The sequence below is a fragment of the Ranitomeya imitator genome, chromosome 2 (genome assembly GCF_032444005.1).
Source record: "Ranitomeya imitator isolate aRanImi1 chromosome 2, aRanImi1.pri, whole genome shotgun sequence".
Lineage (NCBI taxonomy): Eukaryota > Metazoa > Chordata > Amphibia > Anura > Dendrobatidae > Ranitomeya > Ranitomeya imitator.
In genome coordinates this window covers 500,408,837-500,434,692 of record NC_091283.1, presented here as the reverse complement: position 1 = coordinate 500,434,692, position 25,856 = coordinate 500,408,837, and the positions used below count along the sequence as shown (strand labels likewise).

General features: G+C 43.1%; 1 protein-coding gene across 1 annotated transcript in view; it reads right to left on the bottom strand.

Moving 5' to 3' along the window:
- Positions 1–20,252: 20,252 nt before the first annotated feature.
- LOC138666704 (keratin, type I cytoskeletal 19-like) overlaps positions 20,253–25,856 on the bottom strand; it is a 79,771-nt gene continuing 74,167 nt past the window's right edge. The window contains exons 4-7 of the mRNA XM_069754891.1: positions 23,376–23,524; positions 23,216–23,228; positions 20,604–20,729; positions 20,253–20,477 (exon numbers count right to left, since the gene is read on the bottom strand). Of these exons, the coding sequence (XP_069610992.1) occupies positions 20,253–20,477; positions 20,604–20,729; positions 23,216–23,228; positions 23,376–23,524 (513 nt within the window). The remainder of the gene's footprint in view (positions 20,478–20,603; positions 20,730–23,215; positions 23,229–23,375; positions 23,525–25,856) is intronic.

Below are 25,856 nucleotides of genomic sequence, written 5' to 3'. Positions count from 1 at the left end.
ATGTTAAATATAGGGGCGCATGACGCATGCGTCGCCGTGGGTGCGCCCAACGCAACCGCGCAAAACGCTAATGTGAACGTAGCCTAATAGGGACACATACGGCAGCAGCGGCTCAGTATTGGGGTATCAGGTGCAGTAATAGGGACACATACGGCAGCAGCGGCTCAGTATTGGTGTATCAGGTGCAGTAATAGGGACACAAACGGCAGCAGCGGCTCAGTATTGGGGTATCAGGTGCAGTAATAGGGACACATATTGCAGCAGCGGCTCAGTATTGGGGTATCAGGTGCAGTAATAGGGACACATACGGCAGCAGCGGCTCAGTATTGGGGTATCAGGTGCAGTAATAGGGACACATACGGCAGCATCGGCTCAGTATTGGTGTATCAGGTGCAGTAATAGGGACACAAACGGCAGCAGCGGCTCAGTATTGGGGTATCAGGTGCAGTAATAGGGACACATACGGCAGCAGCGGCTCAATACTGGGGTTTCAGGATAAGGAGTTTGTGCAGGTTGGGGATAGATATGGATGATGCTGGAAATGTGAGAGTCAGATGTGTCCTTGTTGTATTCTCTATGCAGACGACTTCTAGCTGGTGAAGTTGTCATGTCATTCTGAGCCAGATGGAAAAGATGGGAAAAGTGAATAGTGATGATCGAGTGCACTAGTTGCTTGGGTGACCTCTGAGTATTTATGACTGCTCGCCTCAGAGATTTAGTTTTTATCATGGCAGCTGAATGATTTACAGCTAGTAGCCAGGCTGAGTACATGTGGGGGTTGCCTAGTTGCTAGGGAATCCCCACATGTAATCAAGCAGGCTAGTAGCTGTAAATCATTCAGCTGTCAGGATGAAAACTAAATCTCCGAGCAGTCATAAATGCTTGGAGGTCACCCGAGCATGCTCGAGAAAACCCGAGCAACGAGTACACTTGCTCATCACTAAAAGTGAACGATTCCATCAGAAAGAACATCAGCGGCAAGTCACCATCTGTAACTGTGCTGTGATCTCTTATATTTTCTGTAGGACTGGTATCTACCACTATATGTCATTATATGGCGGTAATATAAGTGTTCGTCTTTATATAGAGATTATTTTCAGTAACAGCGCAGTCATCTGCTAAGGTTCTCCTACATCCACAATTAGGGTGCAACACCATTGTTGTAATCAGAGTTACCAGTTAGGGGCCCACTCAGATGTCTCGTCCCCCCTGAGTTGAACCCCTAGCTACACCTCTGGGTCTGAGGTAACAAAAATTTATCTATTTTGGGCATAATGACCATCGTTTCATTTGGAGGAAAAAGGGAGAAGTTTGGAAGCCTAAGAACACCATTCCAATTGTAAAACACAGGAGTGGCAGCATCATGGTGTGAGGTTGTTTTGCTGCAAGAGGGACTATTGCACTTCACAAAATATATGGCATCATGAGAAAAGAAGATTATATGGCAAAATTGAAGCAGCTTCTCAAGACATCAGCCAGGAAGTTAAAGCTTGGGCGGAAATGGGTCCTCCAAATGGACAATGACCCGAATACTGTCAAAATGGTAACAAAGTGGCTTAAGGATAACAAAGTCAATGTTTTGGAGTGGCTATCACAAAGTCCTATTCTCAATCCTATTGAAAATTTATGGGCAAAGTTGAAAAGACAGGTGCAAGCAAGGCGACCTACAAACCTGGATCACTTACACCAGTTTTGTCATGAGGAATGGGCCCAAATTCTGACCAACTATTGTGAGAAGCTTGTGCAAGGATATCCCAAACGTTTGACCCAAGTCATTCAGTTTAAGGACAATGGCACCAAATACTAATGAAATACTAATGAAATGTATGTAAACTTTTGACTTTGCAGTAAGTAATAAAAATGCCTTAAAACAGTCTCTCTCTCTCTCTCTCTCTCTCTCTCTCTCTCTCATTATTCTGGCATTTGGCAAATAGTAACAATTATCGTAATCCTAATTTACCTAAAACGAAAAAGGTTTATTCTTATATCATGTGTCAGATATTGAGAAAAGCATGCATATTTATACTGTGCATGTCTTCCAGGAAGTATTGCAATCCCTCCCTCTATTTTTTTTGCAGCCCTTCAACTTAGTACATAGGCTTTACCAAATGTTCTTATTTTTTCTGGTGTGTTCCCATTCACCCTTTTTCCTCCAAAAAGGGCATGTTGTTAATGTTTTTTTTCTTTTTCTTGTCCTCCTCTTCCACCATATCAACAGTGTCATCATGTGTCCCTTGCTCCAAATTTTTAGAGGGTCATCAGGTGCCCCTCACTCATAATTTTTAGAGAGTCATCAGGTTACCCTTGCTCATAAGTTTTAGAGGTTCATCGTGCGACCCTGTCTCTTAATTTTTCCAGGGAGTGTATGATACACAAAAATCACTGATTGTAGTCGAAAAAATAATATTAACACGTAACTTTTGATGATATTAATAATATATGAATCATCCATCATAATTGTGTGCAGTCTGTCCACTTTATCAATAAGGGGTTCTATTGGAGGGAGTGTTTCACTATAGAGTATTTAGGTGTCAACGATTCTGACAATACAGTGTCCTATTTTTATTATTTTATTATTATTTATTATAATAGCGCCATTTATTCCATGGCGCTTTACATGTGAGGAGGAGTATACATAATAAAATCAGGTACAATAATCTTGAACAATACAAGTCACAACTGGTACAGGAGGAGAGAGGACCCTGCCCATGAGGGCTCACAATCTACAAGGGATGGGTGAGGATACAGTAGGTAAGGATAGAGCTGGTCGTGCAGTGGTTTGGTCGATCGGTGATTACTGCAGGTTGTAGGCTTGCCGGAAGAGGTAGGTCTTCAGGATCTTTTTGAAGGTTTCGATGGTAGGTGAGAGTCTGATCTGTTGAGGTAGAGGGTTCCAGAGTAGGGGGGATGCACGAGAGAAATCTTGTATGCGATTGTGGGAAGAGGAGATAATAGGGGAATAGAGAAGGAGATCTTGTGAGGATCGGAGGTTGCGTGTATGGAGGAGACAGGTTGTGGATGGCTTTGTATGTCATGGTTAGGCTTTTGTACTGGAGTCTCTGGGTAATGGGATTGACAGAGGGGAGAGGCCAGGGAATAGCGAGGGGACAGGTAGATTACTCGGGCAGCTGAGTTTAGACTAGATTGGAGGGGTGTGAGAGTGTTCAAGGGGAGGCCACAGAGCAGGAGGTTACAGTAGTCGAGGTGGGAGATGATGAGGGCATGGACTAGGGTTTTTGCAGATTCTTGGTTTAGGAATGTACGAATCCGAGAAATATTTTTGAGTTGAAGGCGGCAGGAAGTGGAAAGGGCTTGGATATGCGGTTTGAAGGAGAGATCAGTGTCAAGGATTACCCCGAAACAGTGAGCCTGTGGGACTGGGGAGAGTGGGAAGCTGTTTACTGTAATGGATAGGTTCATTGGGGGGTCGCGTGAGATGGGGGAAAGACAATGAATTATTTTTATTTGCATTAGTGTCCTCTGTGAACCTCTTATTGATAAAATTTAGGGGTCTGGTGGACAGACTGCACACAAGTATGGTGGATGATTCATATATTATTAATATCATTAAAAGTTAAGCTTTATTATTATTTTTTCCACTACAATCAGTGATTTTTGTATAATTTGGTGGGATATCAATTTGGTCCTAGGGGGCCTACCTTTACAATTCTCTTACATGTATATATATGTATGCCACCCAGGCATAAATGTTTTTCAGCTCTTGCACTTAGGGCATATGTGTTATCAGTCTAGGAGTCCCACTCCTTTAAAATGGGGGGGGGGGGGGGGGGTAAATACTGAGACCCTATTGCACTATTGCAGTCCATCCTCATCCATTCTTATTTTTGGCAGGCCTTGCACTTTGTGCATAGACTTTATGAGCATAGGAGTCTCACTACCTAACAATTATAACAGAATCTGTATGAGGCCCTCCTATATGTCTAATACAGGGTGTATTGGAGTCCCTCTTCCTAATATTTGGCAGTTCTTGCATTGTCTGCATTGACTTTGTCCCTCCTTCATAAATTAAACAGGATATCTCTGACCATGTCACACATATCACATGCCCAGATAAGGTAGTAAAATGGTAAAATTACATTTACCGGTGACTACCGGTGGGTGTAGCTTTTTTTGCCTTATATATAAGTTATTATACAAGAAAGAATGTTTCCTAACATTTTTTTCTTGTAAAATCCATTTTATCTTTATTTTTGCATGTTTTATGGTCAGTCTGTAAAAGTGGCGTAATACTCTGATAACATTGTTCACAGCAGAAACCTCAGAGTCAGAGATGCTTCCAGGAGTCTTTCCCATGCAGTTCCCTTGTCATTTGAACCCTGTTTCCATCCATTTCAGCAATTTTCCTGCCTCCCAGCTCTCTAGTTAGGGTATTCTGGAAAGATGATCTAATGTCTGACTTGCTCAATTCAAGTACTGAAAATGTTAACATTTTAGTGCATAATCATCACTATTTAACAGCAATTGTAACATTTTTTGCTAATATGTCTTAATCAATTAATTTTAATTAAGCAAATGTTATCTTGTTTGAGACTTTGAAGGTTTTTTTTATGAGAAAGGAATTGGTGGCTTATCATTGGTAAAGACCATCAATGTCAGATTAATGGGATTCCGACTCGTTGTACCCCCACGAATAGCTGTTTATACCATCTTCTTAAATGTTTACTTCGTTCTGACTGCATGCCTGGCATCTCCTTAGTAGTGGTGGGTATGGTCCATTGTTACTATATAAATGAAGTGTGGGTATTGTAGCATGGCTAATGGGTGTGTAGTCGACGGGAGGTATGTGTCACATAGGTGGCGTGTCGCTGTGATATAGCCCAGAGTGTTTTCTTTATTTCACATAACCATGTATATATATGTGTTAAGGCTCCAGGACTGAGCCTGAAGGACTGGACACTTGTTTTTCTACCCTGAGCCAAAGGCTATTTGTTTTCTGTTATTTTTGCCATGTGGTTTATTAAGCAATAAACCCTGTGAACTTTTAAAGGAACGTGCCTCCTGAGTGTCAGCCATCGCACCTGAGTGAGTGAAATCCCTACAATTGGTGGTAGACGTGCGGGCAGCGTTCCCAGCGGAGACGTAAATCTATTATTGAATGTCCTGGGTCAAGCCAGCAAGCATTGCCGGGGAAAATGGAGGACCTGCTGAAACACTTGGTCCAGATGCAGTCACAGCAGGAGCAAAGGCAGCAAGAGACCAATAGGCTGTTGATGCAGCAGATGCAACAGAGCCAGCAGGAGCAATGGCAGCAGATGCAGCTTCTGGCAACCACCATCCAGGGCAAGACGAGCACCCCAACCCCAGGTCTGTCTGATGACACCCACGTCCGGAAGACGGTAAGACACGCATTGCAGAAAATGACCCCCGAGCATGATGTTGAGGCCTTCCTGATGGTGTTTGAGAGGGTCGCTGAGAGGGAAAAACTTCCGCCAGAGCAGTGGGCAGAGGTACTGGCACCATAATTGATGGGAGAACCCCAGAAGGCGTACTATGGTGTGACCTTGCTGGATGCCAAGGAGTATCACAAATTGAAAGCCGAGATTCTCGCACATTTGGGGGTGACACTGACTGTCAGGGCATAGCGAATTCACTGCTGGGCCTATCACCGGGACAAACCACCTCGCTCCCAAATGTTTGATCTGTTGCACCTGGTCCAGAAATGGCTGCAGCCAGAGTCATCTACACCTGCACAGATGGTAGAATGGGTGATGATGCATCGGTTTGTTCACTCCCTCCCGAGGCCTACACAGTCTTGGGTTGCCCAGGGTGATCCCCAGAATGCCGACGAGCTGATCGGACTGGTTGAGAGATATCAAGGGTTGGAAGGCTCCTTCGAGAGGCAGCCCATGCCGTACTGGGGGTCCCAGAAGGAAATTGAGTCCCAAAAAGGGGTGGGGCGTCCAAGGTCACAAAGGGCGGGGGAGGTGGTGCCCAAGGTCCCTACGGGTGATATTATTTGCTGGAGGTGCCACAAGCCAGGACATATAGCTGCTCGTTATTCCCAGACCACTGAGCAGATGGACTGCAGCATGGGACGCCGTAGTTCATACTATGCGTATCCAGCCTGCAGTGTGAACTCTCCGCCCAATGAGGGACCTCAAGCGTGTCCCGTAAAGGTGAACGGTCGAGCGGTAATGGCACTGTTAGACTCGGGGAGCTTAGTGACCCTGGTGAGCGCCACTTTTCCTCTTCACCTACTCCCGGGAAAGAAGGTCGGAGTGCGATGCATACATGGTGATGCAAAGGACCATCCTATGGCCAGGGTGGACATTGAAACGGCATGTGGCACTGAGTCCCATATAGTCGGCGTCATTCGGGACTTGTTGCACCCTATAATTATTGGCCGGGATTTCTGTTTGTTTTGGGATTTGTGGGGAATAGGTTCTGAGCTTCTTAGCAAGAGTAGGGAACCAATGCACCCTGGAAGGGTGTCGCCACACCCAGAGACAGACAGGTTTCCTTTTTGTGTTCTGGTTGGGGATGAGGAGGAAGTGTCCCCTGCATCTGACATTCTGGAGTTAGAGGTAACCGGTGAAAATTTTGGGACTGCCCAACATAGGGACCCCACTATGAGGGAAGCCTTTAATAATGTCACAGTTATTAACAGGGTGGTACCGGAGCCAGGGGCAGACACAAGATTTCCTCATTTTCTGATGAGTGGGGAGTTGTTGTACCGGGTCATGAAAATAAGGGAGGAGTTGGTAGAGCAGTTGGTAGTGCCGGGTCCATATAGATGGAAGGTGTTGGACATGGCTCATTCACACATCCTGGGTGGACACCTAGGGGTGGAAAAAACGCAGGAACGGGTTGTGCAGAGATTCTATTGGCCTAAGTGTCACCGGGAAATAGTGAACTATTGCAGGTCCTGCCCTACATGTCAGCTAACTGCTCCCACTCCTCATTTCTGGAGCCCCCTTGTGCCATTGCTCATTATTGAGGTGCCGTTAGAGAGAATTGCCATGGACTTGGTCGGTCCCTTAGTTAAATCAGCCCGGGGCCATCAGTATATATTAGTCATCCTGGAATATGCCACACGCTATCCTGAGGCAATTCCCTTGACAAATTCTTCCTCGAAGAGTATAGCCCGCGAGTTGGTCCATGTGTTTTCCCAGACAGGTCTGTCGAAGGAGATCCTGACTGACCAGGGGACACCTTTCATGAGCAAGGTGATGAGGGAGTTATTCAAAGTCCTGAAAATCTCCCAGTTGAGGACCTCGGTGTACCATCCCCAGTCAGATGGTCTTGTTGAGAGATTTAACAAGACACTGAAGAGCATGCTGAGAAAAGCTATAGAGAAAGATGGTAGAGACTAGGACTGTCTCTTACCATATCTGATGTTTTCCATTTGTGAAGTTCCACAGGCCTCCACAGGGTTCTCACGGTTTGAGCTTCTATATGGCCGACATCCGCGAGGACTCCTGGATATAGCCAAGGAAACCTGGGAAGCCGAAGTCACGCCCCACAGAAGCGTCATTGAGCATGTGGCCCTGATGCAGCAGAGGATTGCAAACGTGATGCCTATCGTGAAAGAACACCTCCTCCAGGCACAAGAAGTTCAGGCCAGGGTCTACAACCGGTCTGCAAGAGTTAGGCAGTTCAATCCGGGAGACCGAGTTCTTGTGTTAGTTCCGATGGTGGAAAGCAAGTTCTTTGCCAAATGGAAAGGGCCATAGGAGGTCGACGAGAAACTTGGTGAGGTTAATTATAAAATTCATCAACCAGGAAGACGGAAACCATTCCAAGTTTACCATGTCAACCTCATCAAGCCATGGCAAGATAGAGAGCCAGCAGTAACTCCATCTTTGTTAAGCAACCCAGAAGGGGAGGTTGGAGTGGTTACTATAGGGGAGACCCTATCGAAGACCCAGAAACAGCAGTGCCGGGAGTTACTCCAGAAAAACAGGGACCTGTTTTCAGAGTTGCCAGGATACACGAAGGTCATAGAGCACGAGGTTCTAACAGAGCCACATGTGCGGGTGAACGTGAAGCCCTATCGTATTCCTGAGGCTCGTCGAGAAGTAATCTCCAAGGAGGTGGAGCGTATGTTGAAGCTTGGAGTCATTGAGGAATCCAAGAGCGGTTGGTCGAGTCCAATTGTCCTGGTCCCAAAACCTGATGGAGAGTGGAGGTTTTGCAATGACTATCGGAAGTTGAATGAGGTCTCCAAGTTCGACGCTTATCCCATGCCCCGCATAGATGAGCTCATCAAAAGGCTTGGGCACGCCAGATATATAACCTCCTTGGATTTGACGAAGGGGTATTGGCAGATCCCCATGGCACAGGAAGCCAAGGAAAAGACAGTGTTTTCTACACCAGATGGATGCTTCCAGTATGTCCGGATGCCGTTTGGCCTACAGGGAGCTCTGGCGACCTTCCAGAGGGCTATGGATAGAGTCCTTGCACCCCATAAGCCATACGCTGCTGCGTACCTGGATGATATCGTCATCTTTAGCCCGGACTGGGAAAGTCATCTGAAAAAAGTCCAAGCGGTGTTTGATGCTCTAAGAGAGGCAGGGTTTACAATAAACCCGAAGAAATGTGCCTTCGGTAAGGAAGAAGCTAAGTACCTAGGCTATAGAGTGGTTCGTGGAGAAATGAAGCCTCAAATCAGGAAAGTGGAGGCAATCCAAACATGGCCAAAACCACTCTCCAAAAAGCAAGTTAAAGCCTTTCTGGGGATCGTGGGGTATTACAGGAGGTTCATCCCGAACTTCGCCACAGTGGCTGTGCCTCTGACCGATCTGCTAAAGGGGACAAAATCAGTGATGGTTAAATGGTCCGAAGAGACAGAGTCAGCCTTCCAAGAATTGAAAGGGGCTCTATGTAATCAACCCGTTCTGGTGGCCCCAGATTTCAAGAAAGAATTTATTCTTCAGACAGATGCCTCAGATGTTGGGGTAGGAGCAGTCCTTTCCCAGGAGCTACATGGGGAGGAGCATCCTATTCTCTATCTGAGTAGAAAGCTGTCTTCATCTGAGAAGAACTACTCAGTTCTAGAAAAAGAGTGTTTAGCCATAAAGTGGGCAGTGGACACGTTACGGTACTATCTGCTGAGACGTAAATTCAGACTAATATCCGACCATGCCCCGCTTAAGTGGATGAGGGAAACAAAAGGTAGAAATGCTAGGGTCACCCGTTGGTTCTTACCCCTGCAGGACTTCAGTTTCCATGTGGAACATAGGGCCGGAAAGCTGCACGGTAATGCTGATGCCCTATCAAGAATCCCTTGTTTAGTGGGGGAAAGTGCCAAGCCCCACGGCTTTAGGCAGAGAGGGGAGGTATGTGGCATGGCTAAAGGGTGTGTAATCGACGGGAGGTATGTGTCACATAGGTGGCTTGTCGTTGTTATATAGCCCAGAGTGTTTTCTTTATTTCACATAACCATGTATATATACAGTGGGGCAAAAAAGTATTTAGTCAGTCAGCAATAGTGCAAGTTCCACCACTTAAAAAGATGAGAGGCGTCTGTAATTTACATCATAGGTAGACCTCAACTATGGGAGACAAACTGAGAAAAAAAAATCCAGAAAATCACATTGTCTGTTTTTTTATCATTTTTTTTGCATATTATGGTGGAAAATAAGTATTTGGTCAGAAACAAACAATCAAGATTTCTGGCTCTCACAGACCTATAACTTCTTCTTTAAGAGTCTCCTCTTTCCTCCACTCATTACCTGTAGTAATGGCACCTGTTTAAACTTGTTATCAGTATAAAAAGACACCTGTGCACACCCTCAAACAGTCTGACTCCAAACTCCACTATGGTGAAGACCAAAGAGCTGTCAAAGGACACCAGAAACAAAATTGTAGCCCTGCACCAGGCTGGGAAGACTGAATCTGCAATAGCCAACCAGCTTGGAGTGAAGAAATCAACAGTGGGAGCAATAATTAGAAAATGGAAGACATACAAGACCACTGATAATCTCCCTCGATCTGGGGCTCCACGCAAAATCCCACCCCGTGGGGTCAGAATGATCACAAGAACGGTGAGCAAAAATCCCAGAACCGCGCGGGGGGACCTAGTGAATGAACTGCAGATAGCTGGGACCAATGTAACAAGGCCTACCATAAGTAACACACTACGCCACCATGGACTCAGATCCTGCAGTGCCAGACGTGTCCCACTGCTTAAGCCAGTACATGTCCGAGCCCATCTGAAGTTTGCTAGAGAGCATTTGGATGATCCAGAGGAGTTTTGGGAGAATGTCCTATGGTCTGATGAAACCAAACTGGAACTGTTTGGTAGAAACACAACTTGTCGTGTTTGGAGGAAAAAGAATACTGAGTTGCATCCATCAAACACCATACCTACTGTAAAGCATGGTGGTGGAAACATCATGCTTTGGGGCTGTTTCTCTGCAAAGGGGCCAGGACGACTGATCCGGGTACATGAAAGAATGAATGGGGCCATGTATCGTGAGATTTTGAGTGCAAACCTCCTTCCATCAGCAAGGGCATTGAAGATGAAACGTGGCTGGGTCTTTCAACATGACAATGATCCAAAGCACACCGCCAGGGCAACGAAGGAGTGGCTTCGTAAGAAGCATTTCAAGGTCCTGGAGTGGCCTAGCCAGTCTCCAGATCTCAACCCTATAGAAAACCTTTGGAGGGAGTTGAAAGTCCGTGTTGCCAAGCGAAAAGCCAAAAACATCACTGCTCTAGAGGAGATCTGCATGGAGGAATGGGCCAACATACCAACAACAGTGTGTGGCAACCTTGTGAAGACTTACAGAAAACGTTTGACCTCTGTCATTGCCAACAAAGGATATATTACAAAGTATTGAGATGAAATTTTGTTTCTGACCAAATACTTATTTTCCACCATAATATGCAAATAAAATGTTAAAAAAACAGACAATGTGATTTTCTGGATTTTTTTTTCTCAGTTTGTCTCCGATAGTTGAGGTCTACCTATGATGTAAATTACAGACGCCTCTCATCTTTTTAAGTGGTGGAACTTGCACTATTGCTGACTGACTAAATATTTTTTTGCCCCACTGTATGTGTTAAGGCTCCAGGACTGAGCCTGAAGGACTGGACACTTGTTTTTCTTCCCTGAGCCAAAGGCTATTTGTTTTCTGTTATTTTTGCAATGTGGTTTATGAAGCAATAAACCCTGTGAACTTTTCAAGGAACGTGCCTCCTGAGTGTCAGCCGTCGCACCTGAGTGAGTGAAATCCCTACAGTATGTGCAGGCTTGGACTGGCCCACTGGAGAACAGGAGAATCCTCTGGTGGGCCCCTGTGCAGGAGTGGGTCAATACCTTCTTATGTGAGCAGTAATTGGCACTGTATGCTTGAATCGCTATATACAGATAGAGGCGGCATCTTACTTCATGTAACAATCTACCCCTTTCATTGTTATGTAAATTTATGATTGAGAATAAGCTCACATTTGCATGTAGCTGAAAAGTGGGGCCCTGGAGTTGGTTACCGGTGGGTCTTCGGCACCCCAGTCCGACACTAGGTATGTGTGACAATACAAACACTGGTTAGGTTGTAGAGCGCATAGCAGCATGAAGTGACCTTCAAACAGCAGATCAGTGAGATACCTTGAAGACCCCCACTTATCTAATATGGATGACTTATCCTATTAAGAGGCCCTACATATTCTTATCCCAAAGGTGATGTGACCAGTATGAGATACCATAAGCATTTTCCACACCATTTTTATACCTTATACAACGTGAAAATTACATAATTGGGACAGAAGAGTTTTTTAATTTCATTATTTATTTTATAGGCACAATGTTATAGCTACATATAAAATACAGCAAGAGACAAGACAATGAGTATATTAAAGATTAGCACATATCACAATTGGAAAATCTTGACAATTTAGTCCATTACCATCCATATGTATAATTATTCGAGAACATTTCAATCTCACAGTGGCTATACTTAATGAGTCACTCAGTAACACTTCTTTCTGCTCAACTTGTGCTTTGGATTTCAGATCTAGAAGGAAATCTCCACTCCCAGTTCTCCACAATTCTTGACGTTATATATCCTTTGTAAAAACTTGAATTCAACAACTGATTCTGGAGACCATAGCCATTAGAGTGGTTATTATTGCAATCTTCGCTAAATTCTTGAAAATAGTACAGTGGGGAAAAAAGTATTTAGTCAGCGACCAATTGTGCAAGTTCTCCACCTTAAAAAGATGAGAAAGGCATGTAATTGACATCATAGGTAGACCACAACTATGAGAGTCAAAAAGAGAAAACAAATCCAGAAGATCATGTTGTCTCATTTGGTAAGATTTATTTTGCAAAATATGTTGGAAAATACGTATTTGGTCACCTAAAACCATGCAAGGTTTCTGGCTTTCTCACAAACCTGTAACTTCTTTTTTTAAAGAAGCTCATCTGTCCTCCACTCATTACCTGTAGTAATTGTACCTGTTTGAACTTGTAATCAGTATAAAAGACACCTGTCCACAACCTCAAACAGTCACACTCCAAACTCCACTATGGTGAAGACGAAAGAGCTGTCAAAGGACACCAGAAACAAAAATGTAGCCCTGCACCAGGCTGGGAAGACTGATTCTGCAATAGGCAAGCATCTTGGTGTGATGAAATGAACTGTGGGAACAAGAGTAAGAAAATAGAAGACATTCAAGACCACTGATAATCTCCCTCGATCTGAGGCTCCACGCAAGATCTCACCCCGTGGGGTCAAAATGATCGCAAGAACTGTGAGCAAAAATCCCAGAAGCACATGGGGGACCGAGTAAATGACCTGCATAGAGCTGGGACCACCATGTAACAAAGGCTGCCATCAGTAACACACTACGCCGCCAGGGACCCAGATCCTGCAGTGCCAGATTTGTCCCCCTGCTTAAGCCAGTACATTTCTGGGCCCTTCTGAAGTTTGCTAGAGAGCATTCGGATTATCCAGAAGAGTATTGTGAGAATGTCATATGGTCTGATGAAACCAAAGCAGAACTGTTTGGTAGAAAGAAAACTTGTCGTGTTTGGAGGAAACAGAATGCTGAGTTGCATCCAGAGAACACCATACCTACTGTGAAGCATGGGGGTGGCAACATCTTGCTTTGGGGCTGTTTCTCTGCAAAGTGACCAGGACGACTGATCCGTGTACATGAAAGAATGAATGGGGCAAAGTATCGTGAGATACTGAGTGCAAACCTTCTTCCATCAGCAAGGGCATTGAAGATGAAATGTGGATGGGTCTTTCAGCATGATAATGATCCCAAGCACACCACCAGGAATGGCTTTGTAAGAAGTATATGAAGGTCCTGGAGTGGCCTAGCCAATCTCCAGATCTCATCCCCATAGAAAACCTTTGGAGGCAGTTGAAAGTCCATGTTGCCAGCGACAGGCCCAAAGCATCAATGCTCTAGAGATCTGCATGGAGGAATGGGCCAACATACCATCAAGGGTGTGTGCCAACCTTGTGAAGACTTACAGAAAATGTTTGACCTCTGTCATTGCCAACAAAGGATATATAACAAAATATTGAGATGAACTTTTGTTAATGGCCAAATACTTATTTTCCACCATATTTTGCAAAATAAATCTTGCCAAATCAGACAAGGTGATTTTATGAATTTGTTTTCTCATTTTGACTCATAGTTGTGTTCTACCTATGATGTCAATTACAGGCCTCTCTCATCTTTTTAAGTAAGAGAACTTGCACAATTGGTCACTGATTAAATAGTTTTTTCCCCACTGTATCTGAGATTTTAATATCACATGATCCTCATGAACTTTTTATGTTGCTGCACTGGTTAGATACCAAAACAATATCACAAAGAGATTTTTTAAACCTTGACCACTTGAAATTTAAGACACAGATTTTTCTATTTTCCAAAAATTGAGCATGAACCCAATAGAGTTTCCACAAGCCAATAGAGCTATCACATACAATGTACCTTCAAATCTAAGTGCATGTAATTATGGCTAATGTAAATGAAAAAAGCTAGAAAGGTTCATTCAGATATAACGTAATTAAATGGTAATAACAGTTAATAACAGCTACTTTTAATGATTGCTGAGAAGTAATTTTGCAGGACTCTTGCAGATTAAATATCTAAATAAATGACAAAATGTGTATGCTAGACACTTTCAGGCATCCACCTGTCACCACAGAAAATAAAATGCTATCTACCTGCAGACATACAGTGTGTTCCAAATTATTATGCAAATTGGATTTAAGTGTCATAAAGATTTAATTGTTTTGTTTTTCAAATAAACTCGTGGATGGTATTGTGTCTCAGGGCTCAATGGATCACTGAAATCAATCTTAAACACATGTGATAATTAGTTTTCCAGATGATTCTAATTAAAGGAAAACTACTTAAAAATGATGTTCCACATTATTAAGCATGCCACAGGTTTCAAGCAATATGGGAAATAAAAAGGATCTCTCTGCTGCTGAAAAGCGTTAAATAGTGCAATGCCTTGGACAAGGTATGAAAACATTAGATATTTCATTAAAACGTAAGAGTGATCATCATACTGTGAAGAGATTTGTGACTGAAGCAGAGCACAGAGTTCATGCAGATAAAGGCATAATGGGGAAGGTTTCTGCCAGACAAATGCATTGGATCAAGAGATCAGCTGCCAAAATACCATTACAAAGCAGCAAACAGTTATTTAAAGCTGCTGATGCCTCTGGAGTCCCTCGAACCTCAAGGTGTAGGATCCTTCAAAGGCTTGCTGTGGTGCATAAACCTACTATTCGGCCAAACCTAAACAGTGTTCACAAGCAGAAACTGTTGCAGTGGGCCCAGACATACACGAAGACTAATTTTTAAATAGTCTTGTTTACTGATGAGTGTCGAGCCATCCTGGATCGTCCAGATGGATGGAGTAGTGGATGGTTGGTGGAGGGCCACCATGTCCCAACAAGGCTGCGACATCAGCGAGGAGGTGGAGGAGTCATGTTTTGGGCCAAAATCATGGGGAAACAGCTGGTATGGCCCTTTGTGGTTCCTGAAGGTGTGAAAATGACCTCTGCAAAGTATATAGAGTTTTTGATTGACAACTTTCTTCCATGGTATAAAAAGCAGAAAAAGTGTCTTCAGGAGCAAAATCATCTTCATGCATGACAATGCACCATCTCATGCTGCAAAGAATACCTCTTTTCAATAGTCATTGGCTGCTTTGGGCATAAAAGGAGTTAAACTCATGGTGTGGCCACCATCTTCACCTGACCTCAACCCTATAGAGAACCTTTGGAGTATCATCAAGCAAAAGAGGGTGGGAGGCAGTTCACATTCAAACAGCAGCTCTGGGACTCTATTCTGACTTCATGGAAAGAAATACAACCAGAACTCTCCTAAAACTCACAAGTTCAATGGATACAAGAATTGTGATGGTGATATCAAAGAAGGGGTCCTATGTTAACATGTAACTTGGCCTGTTAGGATGTTTTGGAGTTAAATAGCTTTTTTGTTCAGTAAATGTGACCTCCTATTGCTGCAAATTCCACAAATGAGCATTTTCAGTTCTTTTAAACATATCAAATGTTTAGAAATTCTACTGTGCCTAATAATTTGGAACAGTGCATTTTGAGCTTTTATTCATTTTGGAGATTATACTTTATTATTGAGAGGCTTCTTCAATAAAATTCGATGTATAATCTAACGGGTGATGACTTTTATTAGACTGACTGTCATTTGCACCGACCATTTAGGAAAATCCAAGAAAATATCATTTGCATAATAATTTGGAACATGGTGTAGAGTTAATCTGCAGGTAAATAGCATTACAATGGCGCCCGGCTGCATTACTGAAAGAGTGGCTACAGGGGGGAAATGAAATTATTTCTTTCCTGAAGCCACTGGCTTTCAGTCATGGAGGCAAGCTGGAAGTGGCTACAGTCACAATTCAGAGCCCCGCTCAATATACTATGAGCAGCGGCTATAAGCACACTGCGGAACTTTGATTGACAGCTGGTTGTGCAGTGCATCTGAACAGAGTGAGCTGTCAAGCAAGGTGTCGAAGCGTGCATATAGCCGCTGATTAGTGAGTGTAGTGAGTAGTGCTGTTAGCAGTGACTGTAGCCGCTCTGTGACTTATGACTGAAAGCTGGCAGCTAGCAGGAGGAAATATGTTCATTTTCTCCGTGTAGCTGCACTTTCAGTAAGGGGCCGGGCAGCATTATAACACTATTAACCTGCAGATTAACCCTAAGTCTGCATGTAAACAGCATTTTTAGATGTGACAAATTCACTTTAAACTTGCCGTGAGCATAACAAAAAATGTATCCATGTGCACTGATACTGTCAAGATTCACTTAATCTCAGGTCTCTCCTGACAGTCCCTGACAAAGGATGTCAGGGAAAAGATGGATCGGGCAGGTTGGATTTCAACATGACAAATCCTTTGTCCCACAGTGAAATATACACTTAATTTATCCGCCTTCTACCATTCACATTTATGGTGAAGTTGTAAGAAATAACTTTCGTATGAACAAGTACCATCCACCAGTTATGCCAATGGTATGACTGGTTTTGGAAGAAGCTTTAGAGATGATCATTTTTGCCTACTCATCAGTTGCTAGATACAAATTTGGCTGTTTAATCTATTCTTGGCTTGTTTTTTTTAGAGTTTAATAGAAGTCTTAAGCCTTCTTGCTTAACAGCTGGAATCACAAGCAAGTTCTTCAGCAGGAGGATGAGGTGCAGATGAATGAGAATCTGGAATATTAAGATCAGTGATTACTATAGACTTATGCCACATTTACAGCTGTATATAATGAAGTGTTTCATAAACAATGAAAAATATTAAAATTTGAGAGTCTTGAGTGGCTGATACCTTGTAATGGCTAATTGAAAAGATGGCAATAAATAACAAGCTTTCAACAACAAGCATCTTTTTATAAAAACCGGTGATAGTTTCTGTGCTTATGGGGAGCTGCACAGAAACTACCATCTTTATTACAAAAAAATACCCTATTAAAATCTATAATTCCAGACATCGCACTATTTGTGTACTAGGCAGCCTCCAAATGCAATAAACATTATTGTCAGAAGCTCTGTGTCCTCTGTAACAACAACAGGAACCTTTCACTGCAAGTATAAAAAATGTAAAACCTGTCCATTAGTATTGAGCGATACCGTCCGATACTTGAAAGTATCGGTATCGGATAGTATCGGCCGATACCCGAAAAGTATCGGATATCGCCGATACCGATACCTGATACCAATACAAGTCAATGGGACACCAAGTATCGGAAGGTATCCTGATGGTTCCCAGGGTCTGAAGGAGAGGAAACTCTCCTTCAGGCCCTGGGATCCATATTAATGTGTAAAATAAAGAATTAAAATAAAAAATATTGATATACTTACCTCTCCGGAGGCCCCTGGACATCACCGCTGGTAACCGGCAGCCTTCTTTGCTTAAAATGAGCGCATTTAGGGCCTTCCATGACGTCACAGCTTCTGATTGGTCGCGTGCTCATGTGACAGCCACGCGACCAATCACAAGCCGCGACGTCATTCTCAGGTCCTAAATTCCTAGAATGAGGAGTTTAGGGCCTGAGAATGACGTCGCGGCTTGTGATTGGTCGCGTGGCGGTCACATGAGCGGCACGCGACCAATCAGAAGCCGTGACATCATGGAAGGCTCTAAACGCGCTCATTTTAAGCAAAGAAGGCTGCCGGTTAGCAGCGGTGATGTCCAGGGGCCTCCGGAGAGGTAAGTATATCAATATTTTTTATTTTAATTCTTTATTTTACACATTAATATGGATCCGATACCGATTCCCGATACCACAAAAGTATCAGAACTCGGTATCGGAATTCCGATGCCGCAAGTATCGGCCGATACCCGATACTTGCGGTATCGGAATGCTCAACACTACTGTCCATTTATAATGACTATGGATAAGATAAAAATCCACAACTTCATTCAGGACCACAAGATCACAGTTACTTTTAGTTGTACCACAACTAATCTAGTATTCTTAATTGTATGTACCAAATGTCCAAATGGGGGTTAGTATGTGGGGGAGACAGGACAAAAACTTAGAACAAGGACGAATTCTCAACATCACACAATAAAAGAAAAAACAATATATCCACCTGTTGCCAAACATTTTGGAACCCTGATCACAGAATCAGGGATATGAAATTGCTAATTTAGAAAGAGGAAAAATGTATATCTTCGTGTTAGCCAGTAGATGGAAAAATATTAAAACTTGCGAGTCCTCAGTGGTTGATACTGTTAGGTGTCAACCTCCTGCCGCTGCACATGTCCTCTGCGGTCTCTCATTCTTCTCCAGCCGCAGAAGAACCTGCTCAACAGAAATGTTGCTCCCAGCAACTTGCTCAAGCTGATGCTGTGCATCTGGTTACTTCTGCCCTCACAGCTTCAGCTATAGTAACCAGCATTAATCAGCAGCGAGCAGACGCTCCAGGGATTAAGTCCTGCTTTCGGTCAGCTGAGCATGCCCGTGGGATGACCTCACATTGGAGGTCGGGGATCACATGTTCAGTTCCTGGAGCAGCCCTGATTGGACCACCGGAAAGGTCCCGGAAGGACCCAGCTATAAAAGGTTTGTATGGCCACTCGGCCATGCGCTAGTATAAACCTAACATCGTGTGTGTGTGGATGCGTGTATGCTATCTGGTGAAAGCTCCTAATGATCCCCTTCTCTAGTGTTGTTGTATGTGGTTGGGTGTTTGGAGCTGACTAGCACCATATAGTGCAATCCAGCACAAGAACATGAAATACTGCGTCATTTCAGCAGCGTTCGCCAGTGAGGCGCCATGCACAACCAGTGCGCTTTCCAGGCCCTAGTTAGGGTGGTTAGTGGCGTCTGCCTGAATGACGCTTCACGCACCTAGTACGCTAAATCTATTAGCTTTTAGATTTATTCTGGCACTGCAGTTGCGGCGCCAAGCGCTAGTGGGTCTGGAGGGACTCTAACCCTGTGACCCTGGGGTAAAGTCCTGTGATCAAACACTAGCATTCACTCTGCAGTATTGTGGCTCAGTGACGCAACAGGGTTCGCCTTCTTACATAGGACTTGAAGGTAACCTGTGTGTGTTCACATTATACTGCCATATATTGTCCACCATTACCGAGCAGCAGGTGTCATTTCTGCACGGTGGACCCCAGGCTTATAGCTTCCTTAAAAATATTTGGTGCATTCTGCCAGCCCTAACAGATAACTTTTAATGGCTAACTGAAAAGATTTTAACAAATTGCAAACTTTTAAGACTACTCAGGTCTCTTCATCAAGCTTAGAACAACCCCTGATAAAGAGACCTGAGTAGTCTCGACAGCTTGCAATTTGTTACCATCTTTTCAGTTAGCCATTAAAAGGTATCAACCACTGAGGGCAAGAAAATTTAAATATTATGGTATTGAAAGGTAACTTCAGATCCCAAAAGAGACAGAAGATTGTGGGAAAACAAACTTATGACAACCTTTGACATTCAGTGCAGGAATGAATCTGAGGCATGGATTTATGTTTTTTGTATATCAATTAAGAAATGTGCTCCTCAGACCTCATGGGTGCATCACAACTATGGACCAGACCTCAATCAGAGGATAATACATCTTTCACACTCCTTATATATGAACTCCTCCAATATTTACTCCCACAACTGGTTCTCCCCTTCACACATTGTCAGTTCTACTTCACGTCACTTGTCTTATTTACTGCATTTTCCTGTGACCTGTTGTGTATAAAGATGTGACTCTTCAGATTTTGTGTTACACTGAGCCTGATGAAGAGGCCTGTGTAGTCTCAAAAGCTTGCTATTTTTTATCATCTTTTCTGTTAGCCATTAAAAGGTATCAACCACTGGGGAATCTTATGGCTAACACAATACAAAAATATATTTTTCCTGTATCATAGACAAAGGTGTTGCTGCAGTGAGTTTAGGGGGAACAGTTATACTGTGAAGACAATGACTATTACCAGCAGGATATATAAATACAGTTTGGGTGAAATTAATTTACCTTTTGGAGGGAAGACTGTAGATTGAGGAGATTCTTTAACCCTGTAAATAAAAAAAAAAAAACAATTATGACCCTTACCCAATTGTTTCAGATATCTTAGCATTTCACAATGTTGTGCTTATTATTGCGATTAACATGTATAATAGATATTATTGATGCTGTAAAACTAATCCCAAAGTCTAATTTCTGGAAAATTATACAAATCTAGGAAAATAACCTATTTTTACTACCATTGAGACTTAATACCTTATACCACTTAGCTACATAACATTTATGTAGTTTAGGTTTCTACTTACACATTGTCCTGTTCTTCCAGCAATCTTTTGTAAGTGGCAATTTCCATTTCAAGCAGGTTCTTCTGATCCATAAGACTTCTATATTCTGCATTTTGGCGTTCCAAGTCACATCTGATTTGTACGAGTTCTGCCTGAACATTGTCGATCATGTTCTGAAGCTGAGCAAGTTCGGAGCTGTAGTTGGCCTTGGTTTCGATTAAGTTATTTTGTAGAGCAGATTTCTGCAATTAAAACAAAATACATGTTGAAAACAATTATCATTTAACTCCAAATGTCAATCAAAAAGTTGTTTTTCATTAATTCCAAGCATGATCAAACCATTGAGTAAAATCAAGTATCTTACGTACCATATTCAATTGACTCTCCAGGTCGATTTCCAGGTTCTGTACGGTACGCCTGAGATCAATAATTTCAATTTCCACTGATTGAAGGTTTACAGAGCTTGACTGGACTTGACTACTTAGCTCTTCGGACTGTAAGAAGAAAAAACATTATTGGTGACTCAAGTGGCACTGCAATGATTTAGACAGGATCAGAAATTATTATATTTTGGGATTTCATTTCTAATTATATCTAAAGTACATGAATAGAAGTCATCTTGGAGACCATGCTTTAAAAAGTTGAAGAGGATTAGAAATTAAAGATACTTTCTTCCAAAAACAATGGTACAACTGTCCAGTGATTATATCTGATATTGCAATTCATATCTATTGAGATTAATGAGACTGAGCTGATGTGGCACAGGTTTTTGAATAAAGCAACCATGTTTTTGATCTTATACAGCTCCTTTTGTTCATTTACGGGACATTTCTAGATTGCACATTTCATATTATATTTTTTATGTTATTGTGATATATGGGGTGAGTGCCAGAAAGTACAGTTCTGTAGGAAAAATATAATTGTAGTAAAGAATAGGACATGATAAGATTAATTTAGTGACAAAAGAATAATAATAATAATAATAATAATTTTTAATTATATAGCGCCAACATATTCCGCAGCCATTTACAAATTATAGAGGGGACTTGTACAGACAATAGACATTACAGCATAACAGAAATACAGTTCAAAACAGATACCAGGAGGAATGAGGGCCCTGCTCGCAAGCTTACAAACTATGAGGAAAAGGGGAGACACGAGAGGTGGATGTCTAATGGTGAATGTCTAATTGGTGGAGAAAGGTTGATGAACCTTGATGGACCTAAAGGTACCGTCACACATAACGATATCGTTAATGATATCGTTGCTTTTTGTGACGTAGCAACAATATCGTTAACGAAATCGTTATGTGTGACAGCGACCAACGATCAGGCTCCTGCTGGGAGATCATTGGTCACTGGGGAAAGTCCAGGACTTTATTTCGTCGCTGGATCTCCCGCAGACATTGCTGAATCAGCGTGTGTGACACCGATTCAGCGATATCTTCACTGGTAACCAGGGTAAACATCGGGTTACTAAGCGCTGGGCCACGCTTAGTAACCCGATGTTTACCCTGGTTACCAATGTAAAAGTAAAAAAAACACTACATACTTACATTCCTGTCACGTTCCTCAGCGTCAGCTTCCCTGCGTCCCCCAGTGTCAGCGCCGGCCGGCCGGCCGGCCGTAAAGCAGAGCACAGCGGTGACGCCACCGCTCTTGCTTTCCGGCAAGCGCGCTTACACAGAGCAGGGAAGCTGAGGCCGGGGAACGCGACAGGAATGTAAGTATGTAGTGTTTTTTTTACTTTTACAATGGTAACCAGGGTAAACATCGGTTTACTAAGCGCGGCCCTGCGCTTAGTAACCCGATGTTTACCCTGGTTACCGGCATCGTTGGTCGCTGGAGAGCTGTCTGTGTGACAGCTCTCCAGCAATCAAACAGCGACGCTGCAGCGATCGGCATCGTTGTCTAGATCGCTGCAGCGTCGCTTAATGTGACAGTACCTTAAGTCTTTTGTCAACCAATGTAACTATGAAACCATGATTAACTTATAAAGCAATTAGGCAAATTCTCTTACCTTATTGTGTTGTGCAGTGAGCGGACACAACTCATTGTAGGTGTTATACCTGCGTTGTCAAAGAGCACCAATCCGCCACTGTTCGACAGATGGAATCACCCAACTTGATCACCAATTTTAACAAAACAACACTTAATAAGATAACAATTCACTTGTGGTAATGCTCCATGAAAAGAAAAATGGATCCTGAGTTCTGAAAGACTTTGGCAGGAAAATATCGATTTTATTGGTATAATAAGGACAACGCATTACAGCTCTTACAAATGAGCCTTTGTTAGACATTTCATACACTATGTAACTGATGAAGGCTCATTTGTAAAAGATGTAAATGCATTGTACTTATACTAATACAATAGATATTATCCTGCCAAAGTCATGCCAAACTCAGGGTCCATTGGTGTTTCATTGAGCATTGCCATTAGTGAATTTTATATTTTTAATATGACCAATTTAGATGATAACATGAAATCAGATGAGTTGAATGGTTTTTATTTCCACAACTCCTGTCAACACTGGACTTGCGTCATTTTCACGTTGCAATTGTTTCTTTCACTTGAAAAAGATGCTAGTCCAGTGTTTGACACGAGTTGTGGAAATAAAAACCAACTCTTCTTGATCCTAAGGATTCTTCATAACAGAAGCACAGCCTGATATCGTGATTTCCTCCAAATAGGTCAACCATCCTGAAGAATATCATCCTCCAGCCACAAGGCAGGAGCTGATATTTTCAGGTGTTCATAGACGTTGTGCCTACATACAACCTACACACAACCTGCCCAGGTGAGCAGCTTCTTTTTACTTTTCCTGTACCCAAAATGGTATCACCAGATGGTCTTATGCGCTTTTGTTACCCTACATTTTTATCTGGTCATCCTCCAAGTAAAAAAAAATAGATTCTTGGTGATATCTAATGATTTAAGTATACTAAAAACAACAGATCATAATAAATTGTACTTCATACTTGAGTATCAATTCTGAAAAATTATCTGGTCAATATTAGATTTTATATCATAGAATCGGTAATTTGCAAGATGCGTAATTCAAGTAAGCGCATACTTTAGTTTGTAAATGATATATGTAAGGAAATCTTGTAAGAAAATACAATTACCCTTGCAAGGAACATGGCTTCAACATCTCTTAAGTTCTTTGCCATAAGGTTTTCATATTCTTCTCGAATCTCGGACAGAACTTTATTTAAGTCTACAGCTGGAGCAGCATCTAATTCCACGTTTACTCGGGCACCAAGCTGACTTCTAAGAGAGTTGATCTCCTGCAAATACACAGGTGAAGAAACATGTGAATATGCATTATTTTCTGTAGAGATAGATGATCCTGGGCAGGAGAACGTTGTGTGACAGAGAAAAGGAGCAGATCAAGATGGGATTTGGTAAGGAAAGTTAGCGAGTGAAGTTGAGAGAGTAGAGGCAATTGTATGAGAAGGGAGAGGGGAGTATAGAACCCAGAGGGGAAACAAAAAGAGATCCAGTGGCCCAGAGAACAGTTGAGAGTGGGGAGGGCTGGACTGTATAGTACTACTTTATGTTTTAGAGGCTAGTAGGGACTCAGGAGGAAGGTCCCATGTGAGCTGTGCAATGAAGGGACACAATTGCATTGTAGGTGCTGAGCCTGATAGTGTGTTCCCAAAGATAGCAGATGCAGTAATTGCTTCAAATAATAAGCAGTGTTGTGATACATTAAGGGGTGTGGCCTACTGAGGGGATGGGCATGGCTTGAAGTGACTTGTGGGTGGAATCTAAACAAAAGAAAGTCAAAACCGCACCCTTTTCTTTATAGATTGAAGGTCTCAGCAGACACAATGGCGCACGTCCAAAACCAGGGAGACCTGTTATGAACAGGTGATTCAGAACCACAATGGACCTAGTGGTTAAGAGCACACAAAGTGACCTGATAGTTACTAACATAGGACGAGCTCTGAGACGTGGAAACTCTGCTGACCGCAATCCCTAATCCTATCAAACCACACTAGAGGTAGCCGTGGAGCGCTCCTAACAAAAACCTAGGCGCCTCGGGCACAGCCTGAGAAACTAGCTAGCCCTGAAGATAGAAAAATAAGCCTACCTTGCCTCAGAGAAATTCCCCAAAGGAAAAGGCAGCCCCCCACATATAATGACTGTGAGTAAGATGAAAATACAAACACAGAGATGAAATAGATTTTAGCAAAGTGAGGCCCGACTTACTGAATAGACCGAGGATAGGAAAGATAGCTTTGCGGTCAGCACAAAAACCTACAAACAACCACGCAGAGGGGCAAAAAGACCCTCCGCACCGACTAACGGTACGGAGGTGCTCCCTCTGCGTCTCAGAGCTACCAGCAAGCAAGAAAAACCAATATAGCATGCTGGACAAAAAATATAGCAAACAAAAGTAACACAAGCAAAACTTAGCTTATGCAGGGCAGACAGGCCACAAGAACGATCCAGGAGAGAGCTAGACCAACACTGGAACATTGACTGGAGGCCAGGAACAAAGAACTAGGTGGAGTTAAATAGAGCAGCACCTAACGACTTAACCTCGTCACCTGAGGAAGGAAACTCAGAGGCCGCAGCCCCACTCACATCCACCAGAGGAAGCTCATAGACAGAACCAGCCGAAGTACCACTCATGACCACAGGAGGGAGCTTGACCACAGAATTCACAACAGTACCCCCCCTTGAGGAGGGGTCACCGAACCCTCACCAGAGCCCCCAGGCCGACCAGGATGAGCCAAATGAAAGGCACAAACCAGATCAGCAGCATGAACATCAGAGGCAAAGACCCAGGAATTATCTTCCTGACCATAACCCTTCCACTTAACCAGGTACTGGAGTTTCCGTCTCGAAATACGAGAATCCAAAATCTTCTCCACTATATACTCCAACTCCCCCTCAACCAAAACCGGGGCAGGAGGATCAACGGATGGAACCACAGGTGCCACGTATCTCCGCAACAATGACCTATGGAATACGTTATGGATGGAAAAAGAAGCTGGAAGGGTCAAACGAAAAGACACAGGATTAAGAACCTCAGAAATCCTATACGGACCAATGAAACGAGGCTTAAACTTAGGAGAGGAAACTTTCATAGGAATATAACGAGATGACAACCAAACCAAAATCCCCAACACGAAGTCGGGGACCCACACAGTGCCTGCGGTTAGCGAAACGTTGAGCCTTCTCCTGAGACAATGTCAAATTGTCCACCACATGAGTCCAAATCTGCTGCAACCTATCCACCACAGTATCCACACCAGGACAGTCAGAAGACTAAACCTGCCCTGAAGAGAAACGAGGATGGAAACCAGAATTGCAGAAAAACGGCAAAACCAAAGTAGCCGAGCTGGCCCGATTATTAAGGGCGAACTCAGCCAAAGGCAAAAAGGTCACCCAATCATCCTGATCGGCAGAAACAAAACATCTCAGATATGTTTCCAAGGTCTGATTGGTTCGTTCAGTCTGGCCATTAGTCTGAGGATGGAAAGCCGAGGAAAAAGACAAATCAATGCCCATCCTAGCACAAAAGGCTCGCCAAAACCTCGAAACAAACTGGGAACCTCTGTCAGAAACGATGTTCTCCGGAATGCCATGTAACCGAACCACATGCAG